This window comes from Lemur catta, chromosome 21 (assembly GCF_020740605.2).
Source record: "Lemur catta isolate mLemCat1 chromosome 21, mLemCat1.pri, whole genome shotgun sequence".
NCBI lineage: Eukaryota > Metazoa > Chordata > Mammalia > Primates > Lemuridae > Lemur > Lemur catta.
This window is the reverse complement of record NC_059148.1, coordinates 7,533,836-7,561,816: the sequence shown is the minus strand read 5'-3', so window position 1 is coordinate 7,561,816 and position 27,981 is coordinate 7,533,836. Positions and strand designations below refer to the sequence as shown.

The 27,981-nt window shown below is 49.2% G+C and overlaps 2 protein-coding genes across 3 annotated transcripts in view; one reads left to right on the top strand and one right to left on the bottom strand.

Moving 5' to 3' along the window:
• Positions 1-605: 605 nt before the first annotated feature.
• UFD1 (ubiquitin recognition factor in ER associated degradation 1) lies at positions 606-20,051 on the bottom strand. Of its 2 annotated transcripts, XM_045535175.1 has the most exons (12): positions 19,944-20,051; positions 16,592-16,724; positions 16,198-16,230; positions 12,851-12,972; positions 9,440-9,570; positions 7,113-7,185; positions 4,416-4,484; positions 3,548-3,613; positions 3,238-3,285; positions 2,499-2,587; positions 1,607-1,688; positions 606-728 (listed from the first exon to the last, which is right to left on the bottom strand). In XM_045535175.1, exons 1-12 carry the CDS (start codon positions 19,944-19,946, stop codon positions 654-656), a joined length of 924 nt encoding a protein of 307 aa, XP_045391131.1. In that variant the 5' UTR covers positions 19,947-20,051; the 3' UTR covers positions 606-653. The 2 variants fall into 2 exon arrangements, with proteins under 2 accessions (XP_045391131.1, XP_045391132.1); XM_045535176.1 differs by lacking the exon at positions 19,944-20,051 and having other exon boundaries at positions 16,618-16,724.
• Positions 20,052-20,743: 692 nt separating this feature from the next.
• CDC45 (cell division cycle 45) overlaps positions 20,744-27,981 on the top strand; it is a 29,542-nt gene continuing 22,304 nt past the window's right edge. Inside the window, exons 1-5 of the mRNA XM_045535165.1 lie at positions 20,744-20,872; positions 21,009-21,068; positions 21,757-21,849; positions 22,903-23,040; positions 23,866-24,012. Of these exons, the coding sequence (XP_045391121.1) occupies positions 20,822-20,872; positions 21,009-21,068; positions 21,757-21,849; positions 22,903-23,040; positions 23,866-24,012 (489 nt within the window). The 5' untranslated portion in view covers positions 20,744-20,821. The remainder of the gene's footprint in view (positions 20,873-21,008; positions 21,069-21,756; positions 21,850-22,902; positions 23,041-23,865; positions 24,013-27,981) is intronic.

Sequence of the window (27,981 nt, the reverse complement as noted above, 5' to 3'; positions counted from 1 at the left end):
TTTGTATTTCTCCATGGAGTTGTTTTACTATAGAACAGGTTCACTAAGGAGTCAGTTATTTCCATATGAAATCAAAATAAAAGTGCAAACCTATTCAGATCAGGTTCTTCTGAGGAGTGGTGCTGTTGAAAAAAATATGTAAAATAAAAATGGAAACGCCCTCAAATACTTAAATTGCAGCCAGAGTAGTGGGACAGCTGCTATTTATAGAGCACATATCTATTTAAACCACTTTTTTCTAGGCCAAAGACAACGCCCACACAATGGACCTGGGAAAAGAAAGGATAAATGAAGAAAGAAAACATGGCTCAAGCTAGGCAACTCAGTGCCCTCCACTGTTCTGTCAGGAGTTAGGGGACTCTGCTCCCTCTGAGGCTGTGGGAGCCCCTCGAGCTGAAAACACGAAGTGGCAGGGAGGTGGCCGCCCACAGGCCCTCAGAGGCAGCTCTTTCTCTTTCCTAAAACCAAGCACGTAACTACTGCGAAGTCCTGCTGCTCCACTTCCAAGTCAACTCGGCAACTCTTAGGCAATCTAAATCAACCTGAAGTAACGGGCATCCTCTGACAGGAGCTTCACCCCTTCAGAGCCAGTAACTAGAAGTCAGTATGCTGCAATGGATTCTTTTATTTGCCAATCAGCCAACAGTCCCGACTTAGGGTTTTCTTCCCTTTTTACGCAATGACTGTCCTTCTCCAGAGAAAGCCACGAATCTGCCTCCAGCTTCATCCTAGGTGTGAGGAGAAAATACTATTTTCAGAAACTTCCTAGAAGTTAAAATGAATGCCTTATTCTGTGGATTCATGTCAAGAACTGGCTTTTAGAGAGAAAGCCCGCCTGTGGCTGGTGCAGCCTGGATGGGGAGTGAAGAAGGAGCTGGAGGAGGAGGTCTGACTGGGGACCACGTTTGCTCTTGAGCCAGGAAGGTCCCCAACACCATGTCAACCTGAGGAACACTGTGCGTTGGGCTGGAGTGTATAGAAAGCACAGTGGTCTCTGTCCCCAGCCACCCCAAGGGCTAGAGGGAAGCAGTTCAGTAGTAAGTAGGGGCTGGTGACAGGTCCTGCAGCCCATCTTGAACAGGCCCATGGCACATCTACCCTCTACCCTACTCCTGAATCCCCAAGGGTCCAATCCTTTGAGAAAAGGAACCAGGAAAGCAATGGGTATGAAGTACTATTGTTCTAGAAATCCACATCACACACAGGTGACTGCGTTCCAGTGACTGCTGAGCCCGGCCACATGGCTACAGTGCCCACGTCTGCAGGATATTCAGTTCCCACCATCCCCTATCCTATAACCATCCCGCTCAGCACCCAGAGACTGGAAGCTCAGGGTCTCTTTAGAAGATGGGGCCCACCCAGGGCATGTAGCTCTCTGATGGCAGAGCCTGGAGTTGGCCCCTGAGCAGGACAGGGCTCCTGCCCCCCATGCTACAAGACCTCAGCCTACACACACCCCACACCAGCTCTGCAGAAACAGCAGGTGAGCAGAGGCACACCACCCCAGGAAAGGGAAAACATGACAGGAACACCCCTACTCAGAATGGTAAGAACCCCAGTCATCACCAGCAAATAAAACTTCTCATTACTAATGAAACACACTCACCTCTTCCACCTTTTTGACCAGTGGACGTGAATTTCTGATGAAAGTGATCTTACCAAGTTTAAATTCATAATTGGGAATTCCTCTGTAAAGAAGACAGGGAGAAGTGTTGGTTCCAGGAAATAAAAAAGGACTAAAATTCATTTTTGACAATCAAGAGGAGAGTAAGCAGAAAAGATGCCGCTGCACTCATCGCCTTAGGCCAGCCCCCTGGTGCTCACAGCACCCTCCCAGGAGGGAGGCAGAGGCGCTGGTTCCTGGTTCGGCATAACCCAGTGTGGGGCAGGGGACTGCAGATTCTGGACCTGCCTGTGGCGAGGGGCCATCTGAAGGCTTGGGAGGCCCTCATTGTCTCTGTCCTGAGCCCCACAGACCCTCCTGAAAAGGCTACACTCTCAATTTGCTCCGTAAGAGACTGGGTAAAACCCCATCTCCAAAGTCCCCTCCTACTCTCCTATCCCGTCCCTGCCCCTACTCTGATGGCCACCAGAGGGATCTGCTGTGAGTACCTGGACCCAGCGACAAAAGTACATCTAACTGAGGCAGCTCCTGCCTCCTCCTTTTAGGGAAGTTGAGATAATGTGACCTGATTAATTATGCAAAGTCACAAAACAGGAAGTAGGCAGAATACCAAATAGGAACTAGAGAGATTCCGAGTAAGAGAGAGATCAAATTGGGTGCACATCTTAGGAAAGCCATTTGGGGCAGGAGGAGGCTGGACCTTGCTAGCCCTGGGCAGGACGGTAGAGGTGGGGGTTTTAGTCCCCCCATAACCCGCAGAGCCAGGCCTTATCTCCAGAGTTGGAGTAAGGCTGCCCTGCTCCAGGGGGCTGGTAGAGACACTCCCTGGATGGTGGCAACATATCCAGCAGGAGCAGGGCCAGGACAGACCCACCTTTTAATGTCTCCAGGCTTGATTGGGGAGGGGCTGGGCTCGACCCCTTTCTTCTTTCCATCCAGTCTATTTCCGGAGCCTGAGAAGGCCTGGACAGGCAAACAGGAGAGTCGCACATGAGCCCGGAGAGCAAGCACCTCAGCCCTTTGCTCAGAGATCACTGGGGGTGCTGCCCAGACCCCTCAGGGGACTGCCATGAGCTGAAGAGAGCCACCTGGTCCAAGGCCACCCAGCTCGAGCCCCTGTAGGTGGGGTGCTGAGGCCCTTGGTGACAACGCAGCTTCCCGTATGCTCAGTCCCGCTCTCTCTGCTGCCTCCTGCACCCCAGTGCCTGCACACGAGCCACTTCTCCCAGGTGCCCAGGGACTCTGGCCAGCAGCTGTGCTAAGGGTCATGTTCACAACTTACAAATGATATCGGCAAAGAAAAAAGGGAACATGTTTTAAAAAAGACAAAGCAAATGTAGTAACATGTGGTGAACCCAAGGGGAGGGTATATGTATGTCTGCTGTACTATTTAAACTCCTTAGTAGGTTAGAAATTAAAAAAAAAAAGTTGGGGCTGCTGGGAAGACTTCAAGAGAAAGTGGGTGCCAGAGTTGCCTGTACACAGGTGCCCAGAGGCTCCCTGCTGCTGCCCATAGAACGTAACTGACAACAGCTTGAAGTGAACGCCCTGGTTCCAAGGAGCAGAGGGTAGGGCCAGAGCACAGAAAGTTAGCTGAGCAGCCCAGTACTCACGCGGAAGCCCAGCTCTCCAGCGTAGCTGCTGTGGTCAGCTTCACCTTCCTGACAGGGAGACAGAGAGGCAAGAGGTGAGCTGTTCAGTGGGGCAACCAGCTTCCCCCTCGAGCCTCTTATTTCCTTTGTTCTGTTGCTGCCCCCACAGATAGGACGTCCCCCTGGAGCGGGGCTAGAAGGGAAGCAGGGGACGTGACCATGCCGGCACCAGCAAAAGCCACACACACATAAGCTGCTGTCGAGAACTCACGAGGCAGCACTGTTACAAAAATGGGCAAATGTGGCCAAGGATGCTGGAGGCACCACTTACTGTCGACTCCTCATGCTGGACTTGTCTTTCGGGTTCTTTGTAGCCCAGGGGAGCGTCAAAGTCCACCTGTGTTTCCAAGATGAAAAGTATACTTTTCAGACATGGCCACACTTGGCTTTCTTATGTTTTTAAGTGAGACACCTGCAGATCCACATGTAGTAGTAAGAAACAAGACCAGATGACGCCTTGTGCACCTGGCCCTGTGTTACGCAACGGTCACATCTTACAAAACTGCAGCAGAGCATCACTGCCGGGATCGTCAACACTGGCACAGCCACTGCTCTTACTCAGAGTTCCCCGGTTTTATATGTACTTGTTTGTTTAGTTCTACACAACTTTATCACCATGTAGGACTGCGTACCCACCACAGCCGAGATGCTGAGCAGTTCCAAACCACAGGGGTCCCATGTTGTCCTTTCATAATCACACCCAGCGCCTCCCAGCCCAGTCAACCAGCCCTAAGCCCAGGCAACCACTAATCTGTCTCCCATCTCTAAAGTTTTGTCACTTTAAGGATGTTATTAATATATAGCAATGTAATTTTTTGGAACTGGTCCTTTTTGCTCAGCACCATTCTCTTACGATCCAACTAGGACGCCGTGTATTAATAGTTTGTTCCTAGGGCTTCCTCAGCTCGTGACACCATTCACTCCTTGGCAGGTCAGAGGTGACTGTGGATTTAGCCCCCTCAGCACCAGCAGCAAACTGCCCTGAGATAGATCACTAGGTCTGGGACCTTCTTGTGATATTCTAACTGCATCCCCTTCCTTGTCACCCAAACAGTCCCCTGAGGCCCTGGCCTACAACAGCCACCAACTGCCCATCCTTCTGGAGCCAGAGCTCATTGTAACAGGACACCACCACTCACGTTCATGTCACACTCAATGATGGACACAGCCTTGTCGGGTTTGGTTTCCATCACCCGCAGTTCATAGATCTGTGGGAAGATGCAGACATCATTTGACGGTTCTTGGCAGCACCAGGGGCAGTTGCCCTCAGGCCACTGTGGCATCAGCTCCTACCCCTGACACACCCTCAGATGCACCTTCTGCTGTGAGAATGGGGCTGTGGGGGATGGGCTGCCCTTGTGCCTCTGCTCGACAGAGGCTGTTCCCCATGTGGTTAGATTAGGTGATTATACATCAAATTGCAAAAGACACTGGGGACCTTTAACCCAGAAAGGTCACTTCTGAGAATTTATTCTAAGTAAATAATTAGCTACATACCCAAGGAGAAAAAATCTAGGAATGCTCATTCCAATATTGCCAGTAACAGTGTACAGATGCTCCGCAACTTATGATGAGGCTATGTCCCAACAAACGCATTAAGTTGAAAATATTTTAAGTTGAAAATGCATTTATTACACCTAACCTACCAAACATCATAGCTTAGCCTAGCCTACCTTAAATGTGCTCAGGACACTTATATCCATCTACGGTTGGACAGAATCATCCAACCCAAAACAGAACCATGGTAAGTTGGGGACTATCTGTACACCCAAAATGCCGATCAATAGATTGGTCAAATGAAATACTATGCAGCCAACTGGGAAAGAATTTACAAACCAGTTTTGCTGCTGTGTGTCTAAGATGACCTCATGTATGTAAAAAAGTACGTTAAAACGTCCAGAAACAGAAATTAAAAGTGGCCGTTATCTACCCTTTCCTGCATCATTTCAGGTTCTTTCTTTTTACCTAGAGTATGTCTTGCTTCTATAATCATACTAAACATTCTAGATAGTCCCACTAATTAACAAAAACCTAAACAGGACCTAGTCTATTTTAAAAAGCATCTTAGTTATTAATATTTAACAGACAATGAATAGAAAAGAATATATACATCCCTGTGTGGATGTACCACGCTTTATCTACTCAGTGTCTGGGCTGTTTCCAGTCATTTTGCTATTGCCAACAACACTGCCATGAACATCCGTCTATGTCTCCTGGGGTACGTGATGTCTCTACAGTCGTGTCTTCAGATGGCACGCCACAACCAACAGGGTTGGGAGCAGAACTACAAGACAGTACACTCGAAATGCCAGAATACACTGCATGTAATAAGGTAAGCATTCTTGTGACACCTTCCTTTAGTGTTACGTATTGGCATGATATTAAATGCATTTCTTACTGTGGAGCCACTTTCCAAGGGTGGTACCCCTCAAACTACCTCTAAAGGACCATTTTTAAAAAAATGCCTAGTCTACTGGACTGGTGCTTGGTCCTCCTGCCCAGTCTCCTGGGCTGATGCTTGGTCTTCCTGCCCAGTCTCCTGGGCTGACGCCTGGTCCTCCTGCCCAGTCTCGTGGACAGGTGCTTGGTCCTCCTGCCTAGTCTCCTGGGCTGATGCTTGGTCCTCCTGCCCAGTCTCGTGGACTGGCGCTTGGTCCTCCTGCCCAGTCTCCTGGGCTGACACTTGGTCCTCCTGCCCAGTCTCGTGGACAGGCGCTTGGTCCTCCTGTACACACCAGAATACACAGCACATACCTGCACCTCCAGAGTTCACCAGGAGCTGGGTCTGTGGCCATGTGCCTGGGGCTTATGGCAATGCTAAATTATGGTAAAAGTTTCTAAATGTTCATTCTCAGTTCCTTCCTGCCCCTAACCTCTGGCAACCACCATTCTACTTTCTGTTTCCAGGATCTGACCACTCTTAGAACCTTATATAAATGGAATCATATGGTACAGTATGTGTCTTTTTGTGTCTGGCTTATTTCAGAGAATAAGGACCTCAAGGTTCATCCATGTGGTAGCATGTGACAGAATTTTCTTCCTTTTTAAGGCTAAATTAATATTCCATTGTATGTGTGTACCACATCTTGTCTATCCATTCATCTGTAATTTATTTTTGGCTCTGGTATGGGTTAGAAACCTCGTTTCATTTTCCTTCACAAGAATAATCAAGTGCCCCCTCCCCTAGTATCTCATTTGCTTGGTGGCATCAATGCCACTTCGTGGTGGGACAAGATTCTTGCTCCATTGGCCCACGGCCTACTTGTCTATCCCAGCACCGACACCATACTGCATCTTAATTGCTGGAGATTATAACACTCAGCTACCATAGATTATCTTCCCTATAGGTGACTAGATCCTGTTTGTCAGCATTTTGTCTACAATCTTTAAACCAGTGTCCATGAATGAGACTGACTTGTAATTTGCTTTCTCTTACCACCCCTGTCTAGTTCTGGTGGTCAAGGTTAGACTGTCCTCAAAGAATGAAGTGGGGAATATTTTCACTCTTTCTACTCTTAGAATATTTAAGAACAATTTTACTTCTTGAATGTGAGAAAGAATTTGCATATGTAACCATCTGGTTCTGGGTTTCCTTGAATAAGACTTTTCCAGTTGAATTTCTTGACTGGTTATAGGATTATTTAGGCTTGAGTCAATTTTCAGTAATACTTTTTTATAGGAAGGAAAATCAACTTAAAATAAGGTGTCTCTAGTACTGATATAAAATTTTTCATAGTCTTTTTATCTTTTAAAATTTCTGCCTTATCTAAAATAGTCATTTTAAAGGGTGGGGACTCTTGTTAGGCGCGACCACATCGAGCAGGAGCAGGGCTCACCTTCTCATTGTAGTTGATGGCAATCACATCCCCAGTGGTCAGGCAGGCAAAGTTTCTCAGTGCGTTCTCTAATCTGCAGACACACACTGTCAAGGCAACATGGCCACTTAAATTCGAAACAAGTTTCCTTGAGGGGTTAGAGAATAACCAGTAGGTAGACAGGGTGTACCATGCTGGTACTCAAAAGACACAGCTTTAAGACAATGAAGTATTACTCAGTAATAGGAAGGAACAAACTCCTAATGTGCAGTAACATGGACGAATCTTACAAACACCCTGCTGAAGGAAAGAAAGGCAAAGAACTAGCCACAAAAGGGTAGCACAATCCCGTCCACACAACACCTTGAGAAAGACTGATGAGGATGCAAGGCAGCTCAAAGGTTGCTGGGGCCAGGGGCTAAGTGGGGACTGGCAGGAAAGGACCTTTTGGGAAGATGGAAATGTTCTGGTTACATGGGTATACCCGTTTGTCAAACTGGTCAAACTGTGTGCACTTCTTAAGGTATATAAATTATACCTCAAGAAAGGTGATTAGAAAAATCCTATGGCAGCACTGAAGAAAGATTGAATGAATCATAGATACGGCCCCTCAAATGTTCAAAATCAAAGATGCTTTCTTTCATCTACACTTTTGTTGTTTCTGTCTTTTAAGCTGGTAACCGAACTTTAGGGGTATGCTCTGGAATAATAATTAAAAAGGAAAAAGTGACCAGCAAGCCCTTTTTATAACACTAAGTAATAATTCTTAAAAGCTACACAACCCAAATGCCCCCACAAAGAAATGTCTATTCGCGTGGAATGTTTTAACCACATCATCCTCATCAATTTTTGGAATTATTTTTGCAGAAAAAGGTCAAATATAAAACATGGCTCCAGAACCTGCCACTGTGACATGGCATATCCCAGCCAGGACTCCCAGAGTCCCAGAGGGTGAAAGACAAGGCTGCTAGGTTCACTTCTCTTGGCCAAACAGCTTTCCAGAACAACAGCTTTGTGAAAAGTGCTTTGTGCAGGAGGCTTTCTTTGCCCCCACACAGGAAATGGCATACTACTGGGGTGCCCTTCCCTCAACCCTCCTGGTGACCCTACAGGAGTGCTCTAATTCCTGCCCAGCAGCAGAGCCATCAGACCCAGACTACTTGGCCACTGCAGGCACAGCTGTCTCCCTATCTTCTCTGCTCTGCACTAGGAATGCTTCGTCCAGACCCTCACCCAGACCAGGAACCACCTGGCCAACTCTCAAGCGACAAAAGTGACACCCTTTCTCCACACACTAATAAGTCAACTATGCCTGTGGAAGCAATCTGGTAAGTCTGCATGGCAACATGCGTAAAAACCCAGGGAGGACCAGAGGGGCCACAGCCAGAGGCCAGCCCACTCCCAGCCACTGACAGCTGAGAAGCACAGACCTCTAGGTCAGAGCTCTGAGGGCAAGTTAGCCAGTTCTTCCACAGATGTCCCCCCGCCTGTGGGACAGGAAACGCTTCCATGGACTGTGCTGTGGGCAGCATGCTCAGCACGACCCCCTGGTCTAGGACCCAACCAGCAGGGAGCTCAACACGCCAGCGTGTCCAGGACGTGGGCAGCAAGGGCTTAACGTGGCCCCTCTGCACCTAGGACGTGACCGGCAGCAGCCAGCAGCTGCTCCTAAGGACGGGCCTGGAGATGGTGGGCTAGGGAGAGGGAGGCAGCTTTTTTAAAACTTTCTATCTGTCCATGTTGTTCAGCTGGGTTTTTTTTTTTTTTTCAAGAATGCATTTTTAAAAATAGAACGGCTCTTACCCCATGATCTCAACAAGGCCAGCTAGGGCCATAGAACTAGAGATCTCAATCATGGTTCACACAGCACACCCTCACCCACGCCAGCCACTTCCCGACATTATCAACACATGCACGCGGCCTAACTTCAGAGGCAAATGTAAAAATCCCCTAGAACCTAACATCTTTGCTTTCTGCTTACTCAGAGGCAGAAATGCACTCAGTCACTGCTACCTACCCATCAGCTGGGGGTGAAGACAGACGAGCCGTCCTTCCTCCTCCACTGGACATACTGTGCAGCCTGGGCTTTGTGCCCGGTGACACAGTATACCTGAAAGAGGGGTTCTGCTTTGGCTTAGGAAGTATCTGGAAAATGACCAGAGGACGCCCTGAGAGCACGCAGGATGCTCAGCCAGAGCCAGGGAGATGTGCTCAAATCACAACTGCAATCACAAATGCGTGGACCCCAAAGTAGCTACAGGTTCAACGAAGCACTGCATGTTTAACGATTGCCAGCACACCTCCCCTCTGTCTGGAAGGACACTTCTTCCCTTATTTCAAAAGGATACACGGCTTTGGGGTTGGTAATGTCCAGGAAGTCGGGGCTCTGAGGCTGGAATTTGGAGTAGGTGGCCACTTGAAGGTTGACACTCTCCACCTGGACCAGACCCCCTTCTTCCAGGAGCAAGTTCTGCATCATCTGAAAGGAAGAAGAGGCCACATGAGACACCTGGAGATTAAATGGCCTCCATAACTGTTGCTACCTGTACACCGGGCAGGCCAATATTACCTGGGTGCCTGGACAAGGAGGAGCCTGAGATAAGACAGGTAATTTAACTGTGATACAGTGTCAGGAAGGAGGGAAAAATCAAGTGACATGGAAGGAAGAAGGCCAATAAAGGGGTGCTACTGAGGCCGCTGCAGCTGGCAGTGTGAGTGTGTCCCTGCCAGGCCTCCCAGGGGCAGAGTGCTCCCCCAGGGTGCTGCCCCCCGCCACCCCCGTGCTTCTGAGCAGCCTCACAGCAGCCTACAAGGAAGACCCTGGACAAATAGGACCTCACTGAGGGAGGCTGATGATAGCACAAGGTGAGATGAGCTTGCATGGAACAGCCCACGACAGCTGAAGCCACAGGGTGGTGACAAGGCCCCAGAGATGTCTCCTATGGGGTGTATAAAAAACCAACAAAAAGCAGCCCCCACAGGCCTCTACTAAACCACCCAGCAAGGTGGACGACGGCTGAGGGGAGACCAGTGGGCACCTGGTGTGTGAGGAGCCAGGAGTCAGGTCACAGGCCAGGAAGCAGAAATCCTGCATGTCCCAGGATGGAATTTTGCTTTTATTATTTGAAACCTTCTTAAAAAGAATGTCAAACATATACGTGAGTCGACAGAACCACACAAGGGAGCCTCCACACACCCGGCCCCGACAGTTCAACAACAATCAAGTCACGGCCATCCCAGCCTGTGTATCAGCGCCCTGCTCCCTGCCCAGCCCCGCCCAAGCTGGACTCCCTGCATGAGCCCCCAGCATCATGGCCCTTCCAGAATGCTCCACCAGGAGCGGCAGTTCAGATGTGACTCTAATAGCCCAAGGAAGGGGAGCTGAGGACTGTGGCACAGCTGAGAGGGAGGCAGCGTGCGTGGAGGGAGGCATGCTGAGGCCGAGGCTGTGCCTGAAGGGAGTCCCGGCCCAGGCCACAGGGCAGCGAAGCCCACCTGTGGAGGCCCCGACACACACACACACTGGAAGGTGCTCATCAGGCGGGGTGGTCACAAACAGCAGGTGGTCACTCTAGCTCTGCCAAATGCCACAGGCAGGCACACAAGGTGGAGAGGTAACCTGCGTCCTGGTATACTGGGGAGTGATGCTCTAACAGGGAGTGCTTTAAGGTTCAGAGTCAGCCTGCTGCAGGCAGACTTTTTTGGGAAGTTTCTCCATCAGGGGAGGGAGGATACCCACCGGCATGAGGCCCAGCAGCACACGCAGGGCAAGGCTGCAATCCCAGGCTTGAGGGAAGCCTGGCAGGGCTGGGGATGGGGCTGTGTGTCCTCACGCAGAGGACTGGAGGCGCGAGAAAGGGCTCTGGGCAGAGGCAGTTGGAGCTGAGACCTGCCTGCAGCCCGGCCGCCCCTGTGAGGTACTGCGAAGCACACAGCACAGCAGGCACACACCTGGCCCAGGACGCACCCACATGTTCACAAGCATTCCCGTGCAGGGGTCGAGGTCAAGGTCAGCACACCAGACCCCACCTACTGGAACAGCCAGCACTTGTTCCAGGCTGGGTCACCTGAAGCAGCTCAGGAGCTCCAGGTGAGATAGAACCTACCAATCGCCAAGGGAAAGCAGTTCTTACATGCCTGTTGGCTGGCTCCAGGACACCTGCCTGCCCACACCAGAGCTGGAAGGCCAGCGCAGAAAGAGGTGGCCTCACACCCCATGTTGGCTCCAGGACCCCAAAGAGGCTTCCCAGGAGGCATGACATCTCTTAGAGAAAGGAATTAATTGGTTTTCTGGTCCAAAGTGGTCCAAGAGCTTGGACAAGTGGCCACCCAAACACCAAGGTTTGAACGAAAACCTTCAAGGTACAGGGTCTCCTCAGCATTAGCACCTCCTATTTCAGCCCTACAGGTGAGCCACAGAGAAGCCTCTGCAGACCCATAGGGGCCTGGGGAAGTAGTCACTGCCTGACACTTCAGCCATGTCAGTGGCTTCTGTGACCAGTGCCGTAGTGGGTGAGCAGAACATGGCCTCGGGGCTGCGGGGCACCTGCAGACACTCACAAGGACAGCAAGGGGTGAGTGGCAAGAGTTGGGAGGGCAAGCGGGGAAGCGGGCCGGGGCAAGGTTTTGAAGTGCAAGTGCACCCACAGGCCAGGCTGGGCAGGCCCCGCAGGCGGGAGGCAGCACAGGAAGGCCAGGCAGCAGGACACGCCGTGGGAGTGTGGGCTCCTGCCGGGGAGATGCTGGCTGCGCCCTGGGATCGAGGCCACACCCATGGCGGCAAGGGCACGGTCACCTACTGCAGGAAGGAAGGAATCTTCAGAACTTTTATTCATATTTAATCTTAGAAAATCAGAATTAAGGCCACCCCTTCCCAAAATTTGGTGAGCACAGGGACAGGGGACCAGCAAGGTAGGCGGGCTGTGCTTCAGCATGCTCCCAGCCCAGCCACAGCTCCTGTGGGGTCTCTCAGTGTGGCAGGCATAGTTCATGCGCAGAGAGCACACGCGGGTCCCCCTGCGGCTTCCAAGGCTCAGCGTGTCAGAGTGGGGAAGGGGAGGGGAGGAGGAGCCGAGTGCCCCCATGGCCACCACGTGGAACCCCTGCCACTGTGGGCTCCTCCCCAATGTACTGCTGCAGCTCTGCCGGCCTCTCTGGGGTGCATGACCCCCGGGTAAGCTCGGGTGGCGCTTGTGCCCTTGATATCCCAGCCCAGGTCCAAAATGTCTTCGTTCAAGTCCACTTTACACAGAAAGAGCCTGAGTGCAAGAAGAAAGGTGTCGTTCCCATGGCAACTCAGTTGAGTGTTTTTGGAAGACTCAGTCACAGGCAAGTGTCTGAAAACACACATGCTGTGACAAAAACTACTAAAACAGCATAAAATCTAAAATGGTGTACTTACTAGACCACTTAAAAAATACTCTCACTACATTATTTTAAAAAAGCCTGACCCAAGAAATCACAGATGAACAGCCTGGCTGTGGTTTCTGGGCAACCAGTGGAGCAACTGTCAAAAGGAAAGGACACAGGCACAGCACAGTGACCCCAAGTGTGTCACGGCCAAGCACCGCGTAAGGCACAGTGCGCTATCTGGGATCCCCTCCCTCCCACCGGGTCAGGTCGTGTAAAGATGTTGGAGCAGGAGGATCTGGGCCACCTGCCCTGCGGCCAGGACACACATGCGGTGTCCCTGACTACAAGGCCCCCAACCTGACAGGCTGAAGGGCACACACTCCCCAAAGACCCTGTGGCCCACTCACCCAGTGTGGGAGGTAGCAGATGCCCTCATCAGCCACAAACTCCAGCACACCGCAGTGCGTCATGCGGTCCGAATTCTTATTGGTCAGTTTGAACAGCATGGGATAGGTAATGTTAAGTCGGCCTAAAACGAAGAGAAAGGGTATGAGGTAGCTCCTGTGATGAGAAACTCTGTCCCCAAGGCCCTCTCCTGGAGGGAGCGTCGCCCCACCCTGCAGCAGGCACACAAACTCAGGGGGCTGTCCCCATCGGCCCCCACACTCTTCAGACCAGGACGCACCACCCCCTGTGACAGGAGGTGTGTGGCCCAGAGGAGCAGCCTGTGAAGTTTGACAACTCAGTAATGCAGCACTGGCACAGACCTGTGATCTTCTGAAATCACAGTTTTAAAAAGCAAGGGGTTTGTTCTCTTATTCATTAATAATCTAAGTGCCAACCACGTACTGGACAAAAATCCCTACCTTTAAAACTTTCTAGTTAGAAAGGCAAGAAAGAAAATAAACAACCAGGCCAGGCGCAGCAGCTCATGCCTATAATCCCAGCATTTTGGGAGGCCAAGGAAAGAGGATCACTTGAGGCCAGGAGTTCAAGACCAGTCTGATCAAGAACAAGACCCCGTCTCTACAAAAAAATTAAAAAATTAGCCGGGTGTGGGGGTAGTGCAGGCACGTATGCCCAGCTACTCAGGAGCTGAGGCAGAAGGATTCCTTGAGCCCAGAAGTTTGAAGCTACAGGGAGCTATGATGATGTCACTGCATTCTAGCCTGGGCAACAGAGGGAGACCCTGTCTCAATAAAACCCCCCCAAAAACAAACAAAAAAACCAAGTGCTCTGTGGGCAGAGCAGGGCAGGGCCACGAGGGCGGGCTCCCAGAGGCCAAGTTCTCCAGGCTGGTCTCTGGGTGGGCAGGCCAGGGCGGGTAATTCCAGGCAGAGGGGCAGCCTGAGCACAGGCATAGAGGGGAGGAGGAGCCCAGGCAGTTCTGGAACTGTGGGCAATGAGCCAAGATGGGGCTGGGACAGATGTGGGAGGAGGTTGGGAAGGGGAGGGAGGCCAGGCTGGGCTACCACATGGGTGGAACCTAGTACCCAGGCAAGGGGGCAGCGTGGGCTCTCAGCAGGGCCACAACACTCTGTGTCCCCTCACTCCTTGAAGTCCTTGAGGTGAGGGCTGCAAGAAGGGCCAGAGGCAGGCAAACAGGCATGCTGACTCAGGAGGTGCAGGGGCACAGAAAGGAGGGGCAGGCGCCAGGAGACCCAGGGCCTTGGGGAGGGGCCTGAGGAGATACTGATGGTGGTGATGGTGTTTGCCACATGCAAGTTCCTTATTCAATCTTCCCTACCTAGTCAGGTAGGTACTATCACTACCCCCATTTATCTGTGGGGAAACTAAGGCACGCAGGTTAAGTAGCATGCCCAAGACCACACGGCTCACGAGTGGCAATGCCAGGATTCGAACCCAGACTGCTGGCTTAAGTCTGGGGATTCAACCATCTGGGCAGACTTCAACTTGTCATTTTACCCAAATAAATCAACAGAAGTCCCATGTGGCATTAGGAGGTAAAGGAGACTGTATCTGGGATCTCCCTAAAAATTCCAATAAAACAAATAGAGTGAAGAGCTTGAGTAGGAGGCTACAGAGAAGAACCTCTGGAAGCAGCACCTCACCATGGAGGTGCACAGGGGACAACTGCTCCCTCCTATGCCAAGGGTGACTCTGATAATAGCAGCATGGAGGCCATAGGCCCCCTGTCCCTGGGGCACCTCTCAGCAACAGAGCCGCAGAGCTGACGCGCAGCTGGTCCAGGGTGAACTGGCTCAGGCTCCAGCCAAGGGTCCGGGATGATTACAAGTGGAAGAGATGCCAGTGTCCCTTAGTCCACCGACTCTCAAACTGCATTCAGTGATTTAGAGAAGTGCCTTGGGACTCCTGAGCCTTCGACACCCTTCACCTCCTCCAGCCAGAGCAATAACCCTGTATTTTATAAAATAGGACTCCCTATAAGATTTTATTTGGGCAAAAAGGGTTTGTCACTTAAAACGTTTGAACACTGATCTGAAATACACCCCACTGACCCAGTCCCTGAGTCTCATCTGGACACTTGTGCCAAGGCCACACCTGGTGCCACTCCTGGGTGAGCAGCCCTGAAAGGAAGACCTCTCTGCCCATCCCCTCCTCCGTAACAACAGGGTCTTCGTGAGGGCTGTGACCTCTCCGGCTCTACCCACTTGCTGGTTAAGCTGAGGCCTCCACTGGGTACAGCCAGAGCTGGAGCTGGCTCAGTGGTCACCTCCCCCCTTGTGGCTGGCACCAGATGGGCTCGGGTTGTTCACACACACTATAGCACCGCCGATGCACAGGCACTGTGGACGTTCCCAGTTAAAGAAGAGGACACTGAGGTTCAGAGACGCCAAATTACTATTCAAGAGTCAGGCTGGGCAAAGAGCCAGGGCTGAGTGACACCAAAGCCAGTGCCTGTTCTCCACAAGCTATCACCATGTGCCCCAACACCAAGTGTGAACCCATCCCCCTGGCCAGCCCCCACTCTCCTGCCTTATACAGGAGGAATTCACACCAGAAACACCTCTAAGTCTCAAAAGGCAATGACGGCCCCAGACTAGGGTCGTCCATAATTAGGGTTTTCTGTGTCCAGGCAGCGTGGAGCTAGAGCATGGGGTCTCCAGGCTGCTCTCGTGGGATAAGGGGTTGGGGAAAAGAGAGGAAGACCATGGCCACTGTCACAAACTGTGGGCCTTTCTCAATCCTGGTAAGAGGCAGGAAACCAGCAAGAGGAGTGGCTTCTGGGGCAGAAGACAGCAGCTCAGTTTGGCATGCTGAGGATGTGCCACTGCAGCGGGGGTCAGAAATGTGGGTCTGGGGCTCAGGGAAGATGTCTGGTGAGGAGAAGAGAAACCTGCCTCGCAGCATCCTCTTGTGAACCGACCAGTTCTTCCCTTAGGAGGAAACCTAATGAGCCCATCCAGAGTGCATCCGCTGCCCTGGCACTGTGCAAACCACTTGCTACTCAGACCTTCATTCAATCCTGATGGAATCCTGAGACAAGCTGGGGGAGTGGCAGGGGTCAGGGAGGGGAGGGGATCCCCCCTCACAGAGGAGGGACCTGAAGCACCTGGAGCAGTGACAAAGCTGAGTGCTCACTGGCCCTGGCCTGGACAGCGGACCACCACCAAGCACCACCTCACCCTGGGTATACACCTTCCAGGGATGATTCGCAAACAGATGTTGACAAAGGACACCTGTGTCCGGGTATACCGAGGAGCTTATGCTGATTCCTGACATCCATATTTACATTTTCCAAGTTCTCAAATCACTTAAAGGAAATACTTACTGAGTTGATCGAGGGCTGAGGGTGGCATAATTACTGTGGAAAGAACATTTAAGAATATTAAAAAAGTAAAAATAAAAAGGAGAGACCAAAGGCAAGATGCAGTTTCTATTACGTCAAAAAAATGTTTTAAACAGTATTTTAGGGTAGCCAGAATGTCACAGTGATCTTTCATAAAGAATCTTACTTGATGTAATTTATTTTGGGGAACTGAATGGCTACCAGCCAGAATCTAACCATCAGTTAGCACCCCGCTCCCACTCAGCAAGTCTGGGACAAGCACCACGTTCACAGTAACACTCGCTTCTGGCTCCCACGTGCAAAGGACTGTTGGAGGCTACAAGCATGGCAGACAGGGCAGTAAAGGTTACCATTCAAAATAAAAACAAGCACATACTCTTCCCTCCTTTCTCCACATCTGACCTGTCATTAGGCCCCGCTAGCATGGATACGGAGAAGCAGCGGTACTGCGTGGAGAAGCGGTTTTGGAAGACCCGGGGAATCGGGTGGTCAAACATGTTGAAAGAGAACTAGAAGGAAGAAAGAGAGAAGAAGGTGTTAGAACTGAACAAAGGTACATTTCTGCATGTCAAAAGCCAAAAACACCTCAAGGTAGTTAATGCTGCTAAACACTGTTGAAGAACACAACATACTGAAATCTTGATTAACCAGGACACCCTGATTTCCCGGGTAGACTGCAAATCCTTTCTGCCCTGCAAATCCCTCAGATCTAGTTTCCACCATTTTTAGGAAGTGTCATCTTATTAAAATATAATACTAGCCATGCCAAGCCTGTCCTGAGCCTTTTTCAGGACTATCCCCCAGCCCCTGTCCCCAGAATATGATAAAGTTTAATTTATAAATTAGGCACACTAGGAAATTAACAACTAATAACAAAACAGAACAGTTATAACAATATACTGTAAAAAAAAAAAAGTTACGTGGATGTGGTCCCTCTCTCTCAAAATATCTTAATATTTTCAAACCATGGTTGACTCTGGGTAACTGAAACCACGGAAAGCAAAACCAAGGACAAGGAGGGGTCCACTGTATTGCAGCAATTATGATATTTAAAAAGAATATAAAAGCTCATGATATGGTATTGTGGTATTATTTTATATGCATGTTATGTATACATATATATAAAAACAAAGCTATATATATAGCTTTTCCCAGCTGAAAGCTGCCCTAGCTCTTTTTAGGGTCTTTGGTTATAGGGTTGGGTGTGTTAAGCCTCAGGAAACAGACTCTCTCTGACCTTCACCTGCCTAAAGGCAGGACTTTAATCTTCCCCCACCTTTTTGAGTTTGGATCCTGAGACCCTTATTCCAGAGAAGGTCCCACCCCACACTCTGAAGGCTAATCACATTTGGACACGGTTGTCCATAAAAACCCAAGATGACTGGGTTTGGAGAGTTTTTGGATAGCTGAACACATGAAAGTTCCTGGAGGGTGGTGCATCCCTACTCCGTACCTCACCCTATGCATCTCTTCATCTGTATCCTTTGTAATATCCTTTACAATAAACTGGTTAACATCATTAATTGCTTCCCTGAGCTCTGTGAGCTGCTCTGACAAATTAATTGAGCCCAAAGAGGGGCTTGGGGGAACCCCAACTTGAAGCTGGTTGGTCAAAAGTTCTGGAGGCCTGGCATTGTGACTGTTGTCTGGGGACTGAGCCCTCACCCTGTGGAATTTGATACTTTCTCCAGGTAGATAGCATCAGACTTAAATTAGAGGACACCCAGCTGGTGTTCACTGCATGGTGTGTAAGGAAAAACTTCACATTTGGTCACAGAAGTCTTCTTACGTGATGATTATTGCCGTGCAAGAACATAGTTGTGAGAGTTTCCCAAAGCAGGTATATATCCAAAAGAATTGAAAGCAGGATATCAAAGAGATATTTGCACACCTATATTTGCAGCACCGTTATTCACAACAGCCAAAAGGTGGAAGAAACCCCAACAGATGAATGAATAAACAAAATGTGGCAGACAGTAGAATATTATTTGGCCTTAAAAAGGAAATCCTGTCATGTGCTATAACAAGGATGAACCTGAGGACATCATGCTAAGTGAAATAACCCAGTCACACTTAAATGATTACACTTATATGAAGTCCCTAAAGTAATCAAATTCATAGAGACAGAAAGTGGAATAAGGGTTTCCAGGGGCTACGGGGAGGGAGAAACGGAGTTACTGTTTAATGGGAAGAGTTTCACTTCTGCAAAATGAAAAAGTTCTGGAGGTCTGTTGCACAACCATGTGAAATATTAAACACTATTGAACTATACACTTAAAAACGGTTACGATGGTAAAATTTGTTATTTTTTTTTACCACAACTAAAAAAAATTGTCATAATAGACAAATATTTCTTGACTTGGTTCCAATATACATTAAGTAGAGGGAAAGCCACCAACTGATAAAGTCATTTACTAGCAATTTCAAAATTAGCAAGCTTAATCAGCTATCTTCCTAAAATGCAAATATAGCATACTTCTGCCTAAAATCTTGGTTGGTTCTTCCCTCCCTGGAACTCTAGCATGGTAACTTTTCAATCTTGGTCTCTCTTTCTTCTTTTAAGCAGAATTAGGTTCAACTAAATATTGCCCAGAAGCATAACAAATCCAACAGCCTTTCTGGATGAACAAAGCCAGAGGGAGTAAAAGGCTTCCCCTGCGTGTCTCTCCTTATGCCACCCCATCTAAGCCATTTCTTCTCTTTGCAACATGAAAGGAAAACATGCACAAAGTACCCAGCACTCTTAACAACATCCCTCCAATTCACCCACGAACCTGACCTTCTGTTCCTCCCTTGCTGCTCCCTACCCCATGTCTTACTTTCCTTTAGAATCCCAATACTTAGCACATTGCCTGGCACAGATCTGGTATTCAGGGTCTGTTAAATGGACAAATTTGGGAACAGAAACGTGATTTGACAGTGACAAACTCAGGATAAGATCTAATACTCATTCATTGTTTTTACTGAAATAAACAGGTGACATAAAGGTAATGCTGTACAGTGGTAATGAGAGAGCTCTGCAGCCAGACAGACTTGGCTTCAAATCTCCACTCTTCACTTCTGTGACCTCGAGTAAACTATCTCTGTAAACCTTAGTTTTCTCATGGTTAAAATGATAATAATAGTCCTTTTCTCCAAGGATTATTGTTGTAGGGATTAAAGAGGAGAAAGTGTGATGAGGGACTGCAGGTATTAAAGAAAAACTAACGGGAAAAAAATCAGCAAACATTAGCTACTATCGCTATCATTACCGAACACAGCATCGCTGTATCCATCCGAAGACACGAGCCTGGAGGCGCAGAGCTCGCGAAACTGGGGCAAGAGCTGGGTGTCCCCGCCACGAGGATGTCCCCCACGGATTCTCCCTGGGGAGTACCTGGTTCTGTCCCCACCCCCCACAGCCTTCCCACTAACTTTGTGTTTACGGAACCTGTTGCGTGTCTGGCACTTTCGAGACCCACGGGAGGACACAAACGCAGATTCCTTTTTACCCTCCAGAAGAACAAGCCCCGCTGAGAGGGAATGCGAACCAAGCACCGGACACGCGGGCGGGACCAGAGACAGTGCGTGGTCGTGGGTCCGGCTAGTGGCCAAAGCGCCCGGGACGGGCAAGACAGGCCGGACTCAGGCCCGGGTGACTCGGCATCTCCGCCGTCGTCCCGTCCCCCGCGCCTAGCTCGGGCCACAGTCCCATCCCCCATGCCCCGACCCTGCCCGGCAGCGCTTACCATGATGAACACCGTCTCGCAGACGCCGCTTCTCTCAGAGAACGTTAGGAAGGGAGCCCGCCGACCGTTCTTGCTGCAGCCGCCGCCGCCCGGAAGCCGGGACGCCCCGGGAGGCTCACAGGAAGTGCCGGGCCTGGGACCCGAGGGGAGGTGCCGAGGCCAAGCGTTGGCTCCAAACGGGGAAAAACAATAGGCAAAGGCCCTAGCCTCTAAAATCTCCTTAGCATTAATATTATAATACTCTTTACTAATTTGTTTCCCCGTCTAGAGGTAATTCTAAAATTATTTTGAATGACGTTTTGATCGTACTCCCCTCCAGACGAATTTAGTAGGGTCTATTCTCCTGACGACTACACTACCCACAATGCACGTAAACCTTTCGGCCGTTGCTTCAGCCATCTAGGACTCGGGCGGAAGTAAGGTACACATCCGCCTTCAAACCAGACCAAGAGCCTAGTGAAAACTAACTGCCGCCCTTATTCGACAGATGGCGGAATTTAAATTATGACTAGAAGTGTATTTTCCCTGGGATTACCAGTAGGAGGCAGTAGGCTTCTCTTCCCCAAGTAAATATGTCTGCCGAGCGTTGGGTTTCTGGTAAAAGCACGTCAGCGCTGAAGGGGCTACGGTGTTTGCGTCCGGCCTCAGAGATTACGGGTCTTTGGGGGCGGGCCGCAGAGTTCCAGCCGAGATTGGCAGAATGCTAGTACCCGCCCCCAAATGGTCCAATCAGAAAGGAGGAAAGGCAGGAAACTAAGAAGCTATTGGTTGGTGATCCCTGGGCCAATCCGGGAAGAGCAGTGATTTGGCGGGAGTCTTGACCGCCGCGGGGCTCTAGGTGTCTCAGCGCGAGCAAAAGGCGTCTGGCTCCCGTGGCTATGTTCGTGTCCGAATTCCGCAAAGAGTTCTACGAGGTGGTCCAGAGCCAGGTGACTCCTAGCCCGGGACCCCGGCCGAGGCCAGGTCGGGGGAAAGGGGTGGGGGGAGCAGCCGCTGTGACCGGGAGGGCGGGGAGGGGCCGTAGTCGGGTCGCCGCGTTCAGCCCCCTCGCTCTTCCCCTGACAGAGGGTCCTTCTCTTCGTGGCCTCGGACGTGGATGCTCTGTGCGCTTGCAAGATCCTTCAGGTGAGTTCTGCGGCCCGTGGGAGGGCGGGGCCGGGGCGAGAGGGGAGGGTTCAGGTGGGCTCGGAGTGGGACGGGAGCTGAGGGCTTAGCGGGGCAGGAGGTGAGGAACAGGTGAGAGGACCTGGGGACTCTGAGAGGTCGCCTTCCTGTTTGGACAGTTTGGGGTAGGTTAGAGAAGGATTAGGTAAGGCGAGGAGACTTGTTTGTAGTTTTGCAATGACCTAGGCCAAAAAAAAATGCTTGCATTTGGGAGACCTTTGGACCAGTAGTGGCCTCTCAAATGTGGAGTCTGAGAGAGGAATCAATCGGTGACATCTGAGGGCACAGTGGTGTCATTTGCCGTGCTGGAAATGCTATCTTAGGGAAAAGCAGTAGTTTGGTTTTGAATAGGGTGCACTGTTTTGGTCAGTCCCTTGGGTCAGGCAGTTCTTCTCAGGAGACCTGGAAATAAGATCATCTTTTCTTCCAATGTTGTAGTTAGGTAATTCTCAAAAATTCAGCAAAGTTGACAGAACGGTATGGTGAACACTCATATCCTCACCACCTAGCTTTTCCCATTAACATTGCACTAACCTTACATTATCACAAGCCTTTTGTCTCTCAACCCATCTCGTTTTTTTCTGGTGCGTTTCAAGGTGTATTGCAGGCATCCTAAATAAGACAGGCTTTGAAAACACTCTCTCCCCAGGCCCTGTTCCAGTGTGACCACGTGCAATACACGCTGGTTCCAGTTGTTGGGTGGCAAGAACTTGAAACTGCATTTCTTGAGCATAAAGCACAGGTATGAAAGATGTGTTTTAGAATTATTAGGCTTTTTTACTCGATGGCAAGTTCTTAACACTTAACATTCCTTCTAGTCCCACAATAGGTTGAGTGTGTATTTAAGTATCAGCCATAATAGGCAATATGGAAGGGAAAAACATGCTCTGTATACACTGGTGGTTTACCCTCAAGTTGTGGAGACAAAATTGACAACAAAAGAAGATACTGAAAGTGGACAGCTCCTAACTTTGAACTTGTTTTGTAATTTGATTGTAAGGTGCTTGGAATTTAGCAGTTTTTAATATGGCCTAGTTGAAAAATTATTTTAGAATACACCATTAGTTTACATCATCTCTCTAAGAAAATGCATCCTAGTTTCCAAATTGAAGTCCAGGAACATTTATTCTCCCTTTGGAATTTAAACAGTAGAGGTCAGGGTTCTTCCTACCTCCTTGTGGGCCCCACAGAGAGGGGCTGGAGCATGGAAGAGGGTTCCTAGAGTCTCTGCCGCATCTAGGACTGTTTTGGCAAAAGTAAATTTTCACCTGAAATTCCTGTCATCATGTCAGGAACCTGTGCCTGTTTGGTATTTTTTAAGGAAAGAATTCACTATAGTGATAGAGTTTGATAAAGGACTTAATATTTAGGTACCCATAAGGCATTTGCTAAGAATTTAAACCTGTGCAATGCTGTTCACTTGGAGAGACGGCAGTTCAGTACTGTGCCATCTGGAGATATACCAGTCCATGTTTGAAGTCGTGGTCTGCTCATTGGCCCTGTGCATGAGGCTAGGGCCTGGTGAGCCTCAGTGTGCTCCTCACACTCCTTGGGAAAGCAAGGAGGGCCACAGGGCCTACCCCACAGTGTCACTGTGGAAATGAAATAACACATAGAGTATTTTGGAGCACTTAACATGACAGCGGGGCCATTTTGGGAGCCCCTTGCGGTCTTGGGCCTTGCCACACGTCAGGGGCTTACCTTGTCTCAGCAGAAGGACTCAGAGGCCTAATGTGGTGATGGGAAAGGGGCCTCCTCGATGCAGTTGCTTTATAATATCTCCCTTCTTTTCCAGTTCCGTTATTTTATTCTCATAAACTGTGGAGCTAATGTAGACCTATTGGATATCCTTCAACCCGACGAAGACACTATGTTCTTTGTGTGTGATACCCACAGGCCAGTCAACGTTGTGAATGTGTACAATGACACTCAGGTATCCAGGCCTTTGTGGTATCGCCTTTTCTGTGCTGTCCCCTCAACCTGTCTGCACCTTTTTAGGCCACATACAATGTTGCACCTGATGTTCTTGGCAAGGCGTGTATCTGACTCCCCTATGGAAGTGCGAGCAGCCTGAGCACACGAACTTGTTCTTGTCCATCTTTGACAAGAGATGTAGCACCTCGCTCTTGGATGCTCTCAGAATGCATCTGTGAAATTCACTTGACCTGGGAGGTACAGGGGCAAGAACCCTGCATCCTACAATGGCCCTACTGCACGTACTCTTTGAACCCCCATGCAGTTAGCCTGTACTTTGGCAGAGAGTGGCTACCTAAGCATTCTCTGACTTGATATTCTCCCACTCACAAGGTGCTGGGCCCCAAAATTCTCATGTGAGCAACCTCTCCAAGAGAAATCAGCCTGGAATTGCTTTTAGAGACAGGAGCTCTATTCACTTAGGGGTCGCACATCTTCCTGTCCTCTTTCAGAGGCCATGCTGTGGGGCATTCATCTTGTCGACGTGTGCCGTAAGAGGGAGCTGCCTTTCCAGACTTAAGCAGACTGCAGGTGGTTTTCAAAAAATTGTTTTCAGGTTTTCATCATTTCTCTATACTGGGTGTGGTGCAACTCTAGCGCCTCACTGAGTGGTAGCAAAAACAAGAAAATTCCTGAGAAGTCTGGAAGTCTTCTTAAATAGGTAGCTATTTGTATGTGCCGGAAACTATGAGTCAGCTAATTAAGAAACAATAAGATTCTACAGGAGAAAAACACATCGTGATGGCAAGAGGGGAGACCTGATTGCTTTTTATTTTAAACTTAGATCAAATTACTCATTAAACAAGACGATGACCTGGAAGTTCCCGCCTACGATGACATCTTTAGGGATGAAGAACATTCGGGAAATGACAGCGATGGATCAGAGCCTTCTGGGTCAGAGCCTTCCGAGAAGCGCACACGGTTAGAAGAGGTGTGTTTGGGTCTCTCACAGCATCCTGGAGGAACTGGTACTCCCAGAGGTCAGAGGTCCTCTCTAGAGCCTGCTGGGCCCAGGCATAACTGGGATGGTGGGGCAGTGGGAAGTAGAGGAGTTAGCAGGTGTGGGGGCTGACCCTGGGCTCTGCTGTCCCCTGGCTATGTAGCTTCAGGCAGGTAACTGGACGTCTCTGTGGCACTGCCTTTATCTTTCCAATAGGATCCTTTCAGATGAATGAAGCTTTATTATCTCTGTGGCGCGATAGCAAAAAAGTGATATAGAGAAACAATAAATAGCGAAAACTTCCCCTTCCTTCTCGGCCCTCCTCAGCATTGCTCACTGTGCAGTCACCACAGAGGAGTAATGTGGTTCTGTGGCCCTTGGCTAGGTCCAGGCCCAGATGGTCACTCCAGGGGCAGCATCTGCACGGGCAGATGTCCGTGCTTTGCACCATGTGGGCCTTGGATCTGAGCTGCTTAGCGATCTGGGGCTCAGTCAACAGAAGGGGCTGACCCAAGGCTGCGGGTCTGCTAGATGCAGAATTACAGGTGGGAGGTGGCTGTTCCTCTAGCACAAGGGCGGTGTTTTATTCAGCGTTCAGTGTTGCTGTTGAAGGAGCTCATGCCCTCTGGCTCCTGATCCTTGGTGTGCGACCTGGAATTTGCTTCTGGAATGTTTTAGGGTCTTCTCTTCAACCTCAGCCTGACGTTTCCCAGTAATATGCTTTAGCTGAGGCCTTTAGAGGCACGTTTAGGACAGTTAGGACATTCTCTCCATCTGGGGAAGGACTGGTGTCCTTCAGGCAAGGCGTGTTCTTCTGTCCTTGGAGAAGGTCTTTTACACAAGGTGGTCTTGTGGGGGGCCTTGTGGACCCACTCTTAATTTTCTTTCCTTTTACCCAGCTCTTTGTTTTTTGTGCTTTCTAGCAGACTTTTTGGTCTTTATCTTCTAATCTTCGATTTCCAAGAGCTCTTTTTGTTCTCTGAATGCTCCTTTTTTGATAAGTCTTGGGATTCTCTACTCTCACAAGCAAATATTTTTTCGGCACCTACTATGTGCAGGTACTAGTCAGGCCCTGGCATACAAGGAAGAAAGCAAAGTCCTGCCCTCGAGAAGCTCTCCAGCAGGGAAGACAGACACTGAGCATGTAAACGAGCACAATCAGAGAGGGTGGTTTCAGGTGGAAAGCAGGGTGAGGGCAGATGGAACAGGGTGGTGGTTTCTGAAGTGGTGGTTATGGACAGCTGACCAGAGACCTGAGTGAGGAGCCAGGAGGGTTCCCAGGCAGAGCATGCACAGGCACAGCGGCTCCCAGATGGAAGGAAGGTGTGGAGGTGGGTGTGGCCAGCACTGCCAGAGAAACAGGCAGATGAGAACTGACTAGTGGGTTTGGCCACAAAGAGATTGTCAGTTGTCTTGGTGAGAAACAAGAACATATTAGAGCCCCCATTTACATTCTTAACCCATCTGTTTAGAATCTGTGTTTATAAATGCTTTATGTAATATTCATGATATAAGTGTAATTTCCCACCAACTTTTCTATTTTGAAATAATTTCAAATGTATGCAGTGGTTGAGAGGATAGTATAGTGAACATCCATTTATCTTCCACTAGAGTCAATAGTTGTTCCCAATTACCACATTTGCCTTCTCTCTTTCTAGGCATTTTTTCTCTTTTTTTTTTTTTTTTTGTGGGATCATTTGAGAATAAGTTGCAGACACCATGATATTCTCCTATAAATTCTTCCATATGCACCTCCTAAGAATAAGGACATTTTCCCACATAAACACAATACAATTACCATATATAAGAAATGAATAATGTCTTAATTTCATGTAATATTCAGTCCATATTCAAGTTTCTTTAATCCTCCTCAAAATATGTTTTGCAGCTATTTTTATCTGTGAACTATCCTCCAATCAAGGATGACACATTTGGCCATTTCTCTTTACTGTCTTTCAACCTAGAACTGTACTCCACCCTCCACCTCTTTTTTTCTTTTGTTTTTAATGACATTGGAGAACGGTCCTGTTTTCTAATATTTATTATTTGCTTCTTTATTTTTGAGACAGAGTCTCACTCTGTTGCCAGGGCTAGAGTGCCATGGCATCAGCCTCCCTCACAGCAACCTCAAACTCCTGGGGTCAAGCGATCCTCCTACCTCAGCCTTCTGAGTAGCTGAGATTACAGGCATGCACTACCATGCCCGGCTAATTTTTTCTATATGTTTTTAGTTGGCCTCCTAATTTCTTTCTATTTTTTTTAGTAGAGACGGGGGTCTCACTCTTGCTCAGGCTGGTCTCGAACTCCTGACCTCGAGTGATTCACCCGCTTCGGCCTCCCAGAGTGCTAGGATGACAGGCATGAGCCACCATGCCCAGCCTATTTGCTTCTTCATGGAGTAATTTAACTTGCTTCTCCATCCCTGCACTTTCTATGACCTATATGTTAGGTCTAGAGGCTTGATTTTAATAACATTAAGGCATTTTTAGAATACTTTCTTTGCTTTGTTTTCAGTTCTGTGGGGGTTTTTTGGTTGGTTGGTTTGTTTTGAGATAGGGTCTTGCTCTGTCACCCAGCTAGAGTGCAGTGGCACCATGGTAGCTCACTGCAGCCTCAAACTCCTGGGCTCAAGCGATCCTCCTGCCTCAGCCTCCCCAGTAGCTGGGACTATAGGTGCACACCACCACGCCTGGCTAATTTTTCTATTTTTCTGTAGAGGTGGGGTATCACTGTCATTCAGGTGATCTCAAACTCCTGGCCTCAAGCAATCCTCCCTCCTCAGCCTCCCATAGTATTGGGTTTACAGGCGTGAGCCACTGCACCCTGTCAGAATACTTTTTATATAATTAAAATCTGCATGATTTATAGGTATATGCATATTAGAGGTATATTCTCAGAAATATTTTTATTAATGGGACACACATTCAAAGAGGTTTGGAGACAGCAGGTTATAAATAATCTTTTCAAAGACTTTTGCTATAAAGAGAGCAGAGGAGACATGGGATCAAGAATAGCTTTTGTTTGTCTTTTAAAGGTAGAACTTTAGGGCTAGGCTGGTGGCTCACACCTGTAATCCAAGTGCTTTGGGAGGCCGAGGTGGGAGGATCACTTGAGGCCAGGAATTCGAGACCAGCATGAGCAATATACTGAGACCCTGTCTCTACAAAAAATTGAAGAATTAGCTGGGCATGATGGCACATACCTATAGTCCCAGCTACCCTGGAGGCTGAGGCAGGAGAATCACCGGAGACCAGGAGTTGGAGGTTGCAGTAAGCTATGATGACGCCACTGTACTCTAGCCCAGGCAACAGAGTGAGACCTTTTCCCCCTTCTCAAAAAAGTGGAGCTTTAAAGCTGGACCCCAGCAAAGGTGAGATTTCTCTATAAAATAAGCATAATTATACTTAATCTAACGGTGTTATTATATGCTAGCTCAGGTTGCCAGGTTCACATTTTAGATCTGCCATTACAGCTATATGACCTCAGGCAAGTGACTTACCTTCTTTGTGTGTCTGTGAAATGAAGATAATACTCAGACTTAACTGTTTCGGTTCCTACTAGTGTTTAACAAATTACTCCAGAACTTAGCAGCTTAAATCAACCACTTTCTGTGCTTGTGGATTCTGTTGATGAGAATTTGGGCAGAGCCTAGCAGGGGTGGCATAGCATCTTTCTGCTCTGTGATGTCTGGAGCCTCCACTGAGGACTTAAAAGCTGGGAGCATAGAAATCATTGGCTCTTGTGTCAGTCACCTGGTCTGCTGGGGTGGCTCCAAGCCAGGACTGCTGAGCCAGGCACCTGTAGGGGTCTCCTCATTGCACGTGGCTTCCTCACAACACAGCAGCTCAGGCTCCCCGCAGGAATCTTCCAGTCAACAGGGCAGCCACTGCCTGGCTCTCCTGACTGGCGTTGGAGTCCCTCAGCATCCTGTAGCCACAGGGCAGGGGACAGGACCCTACC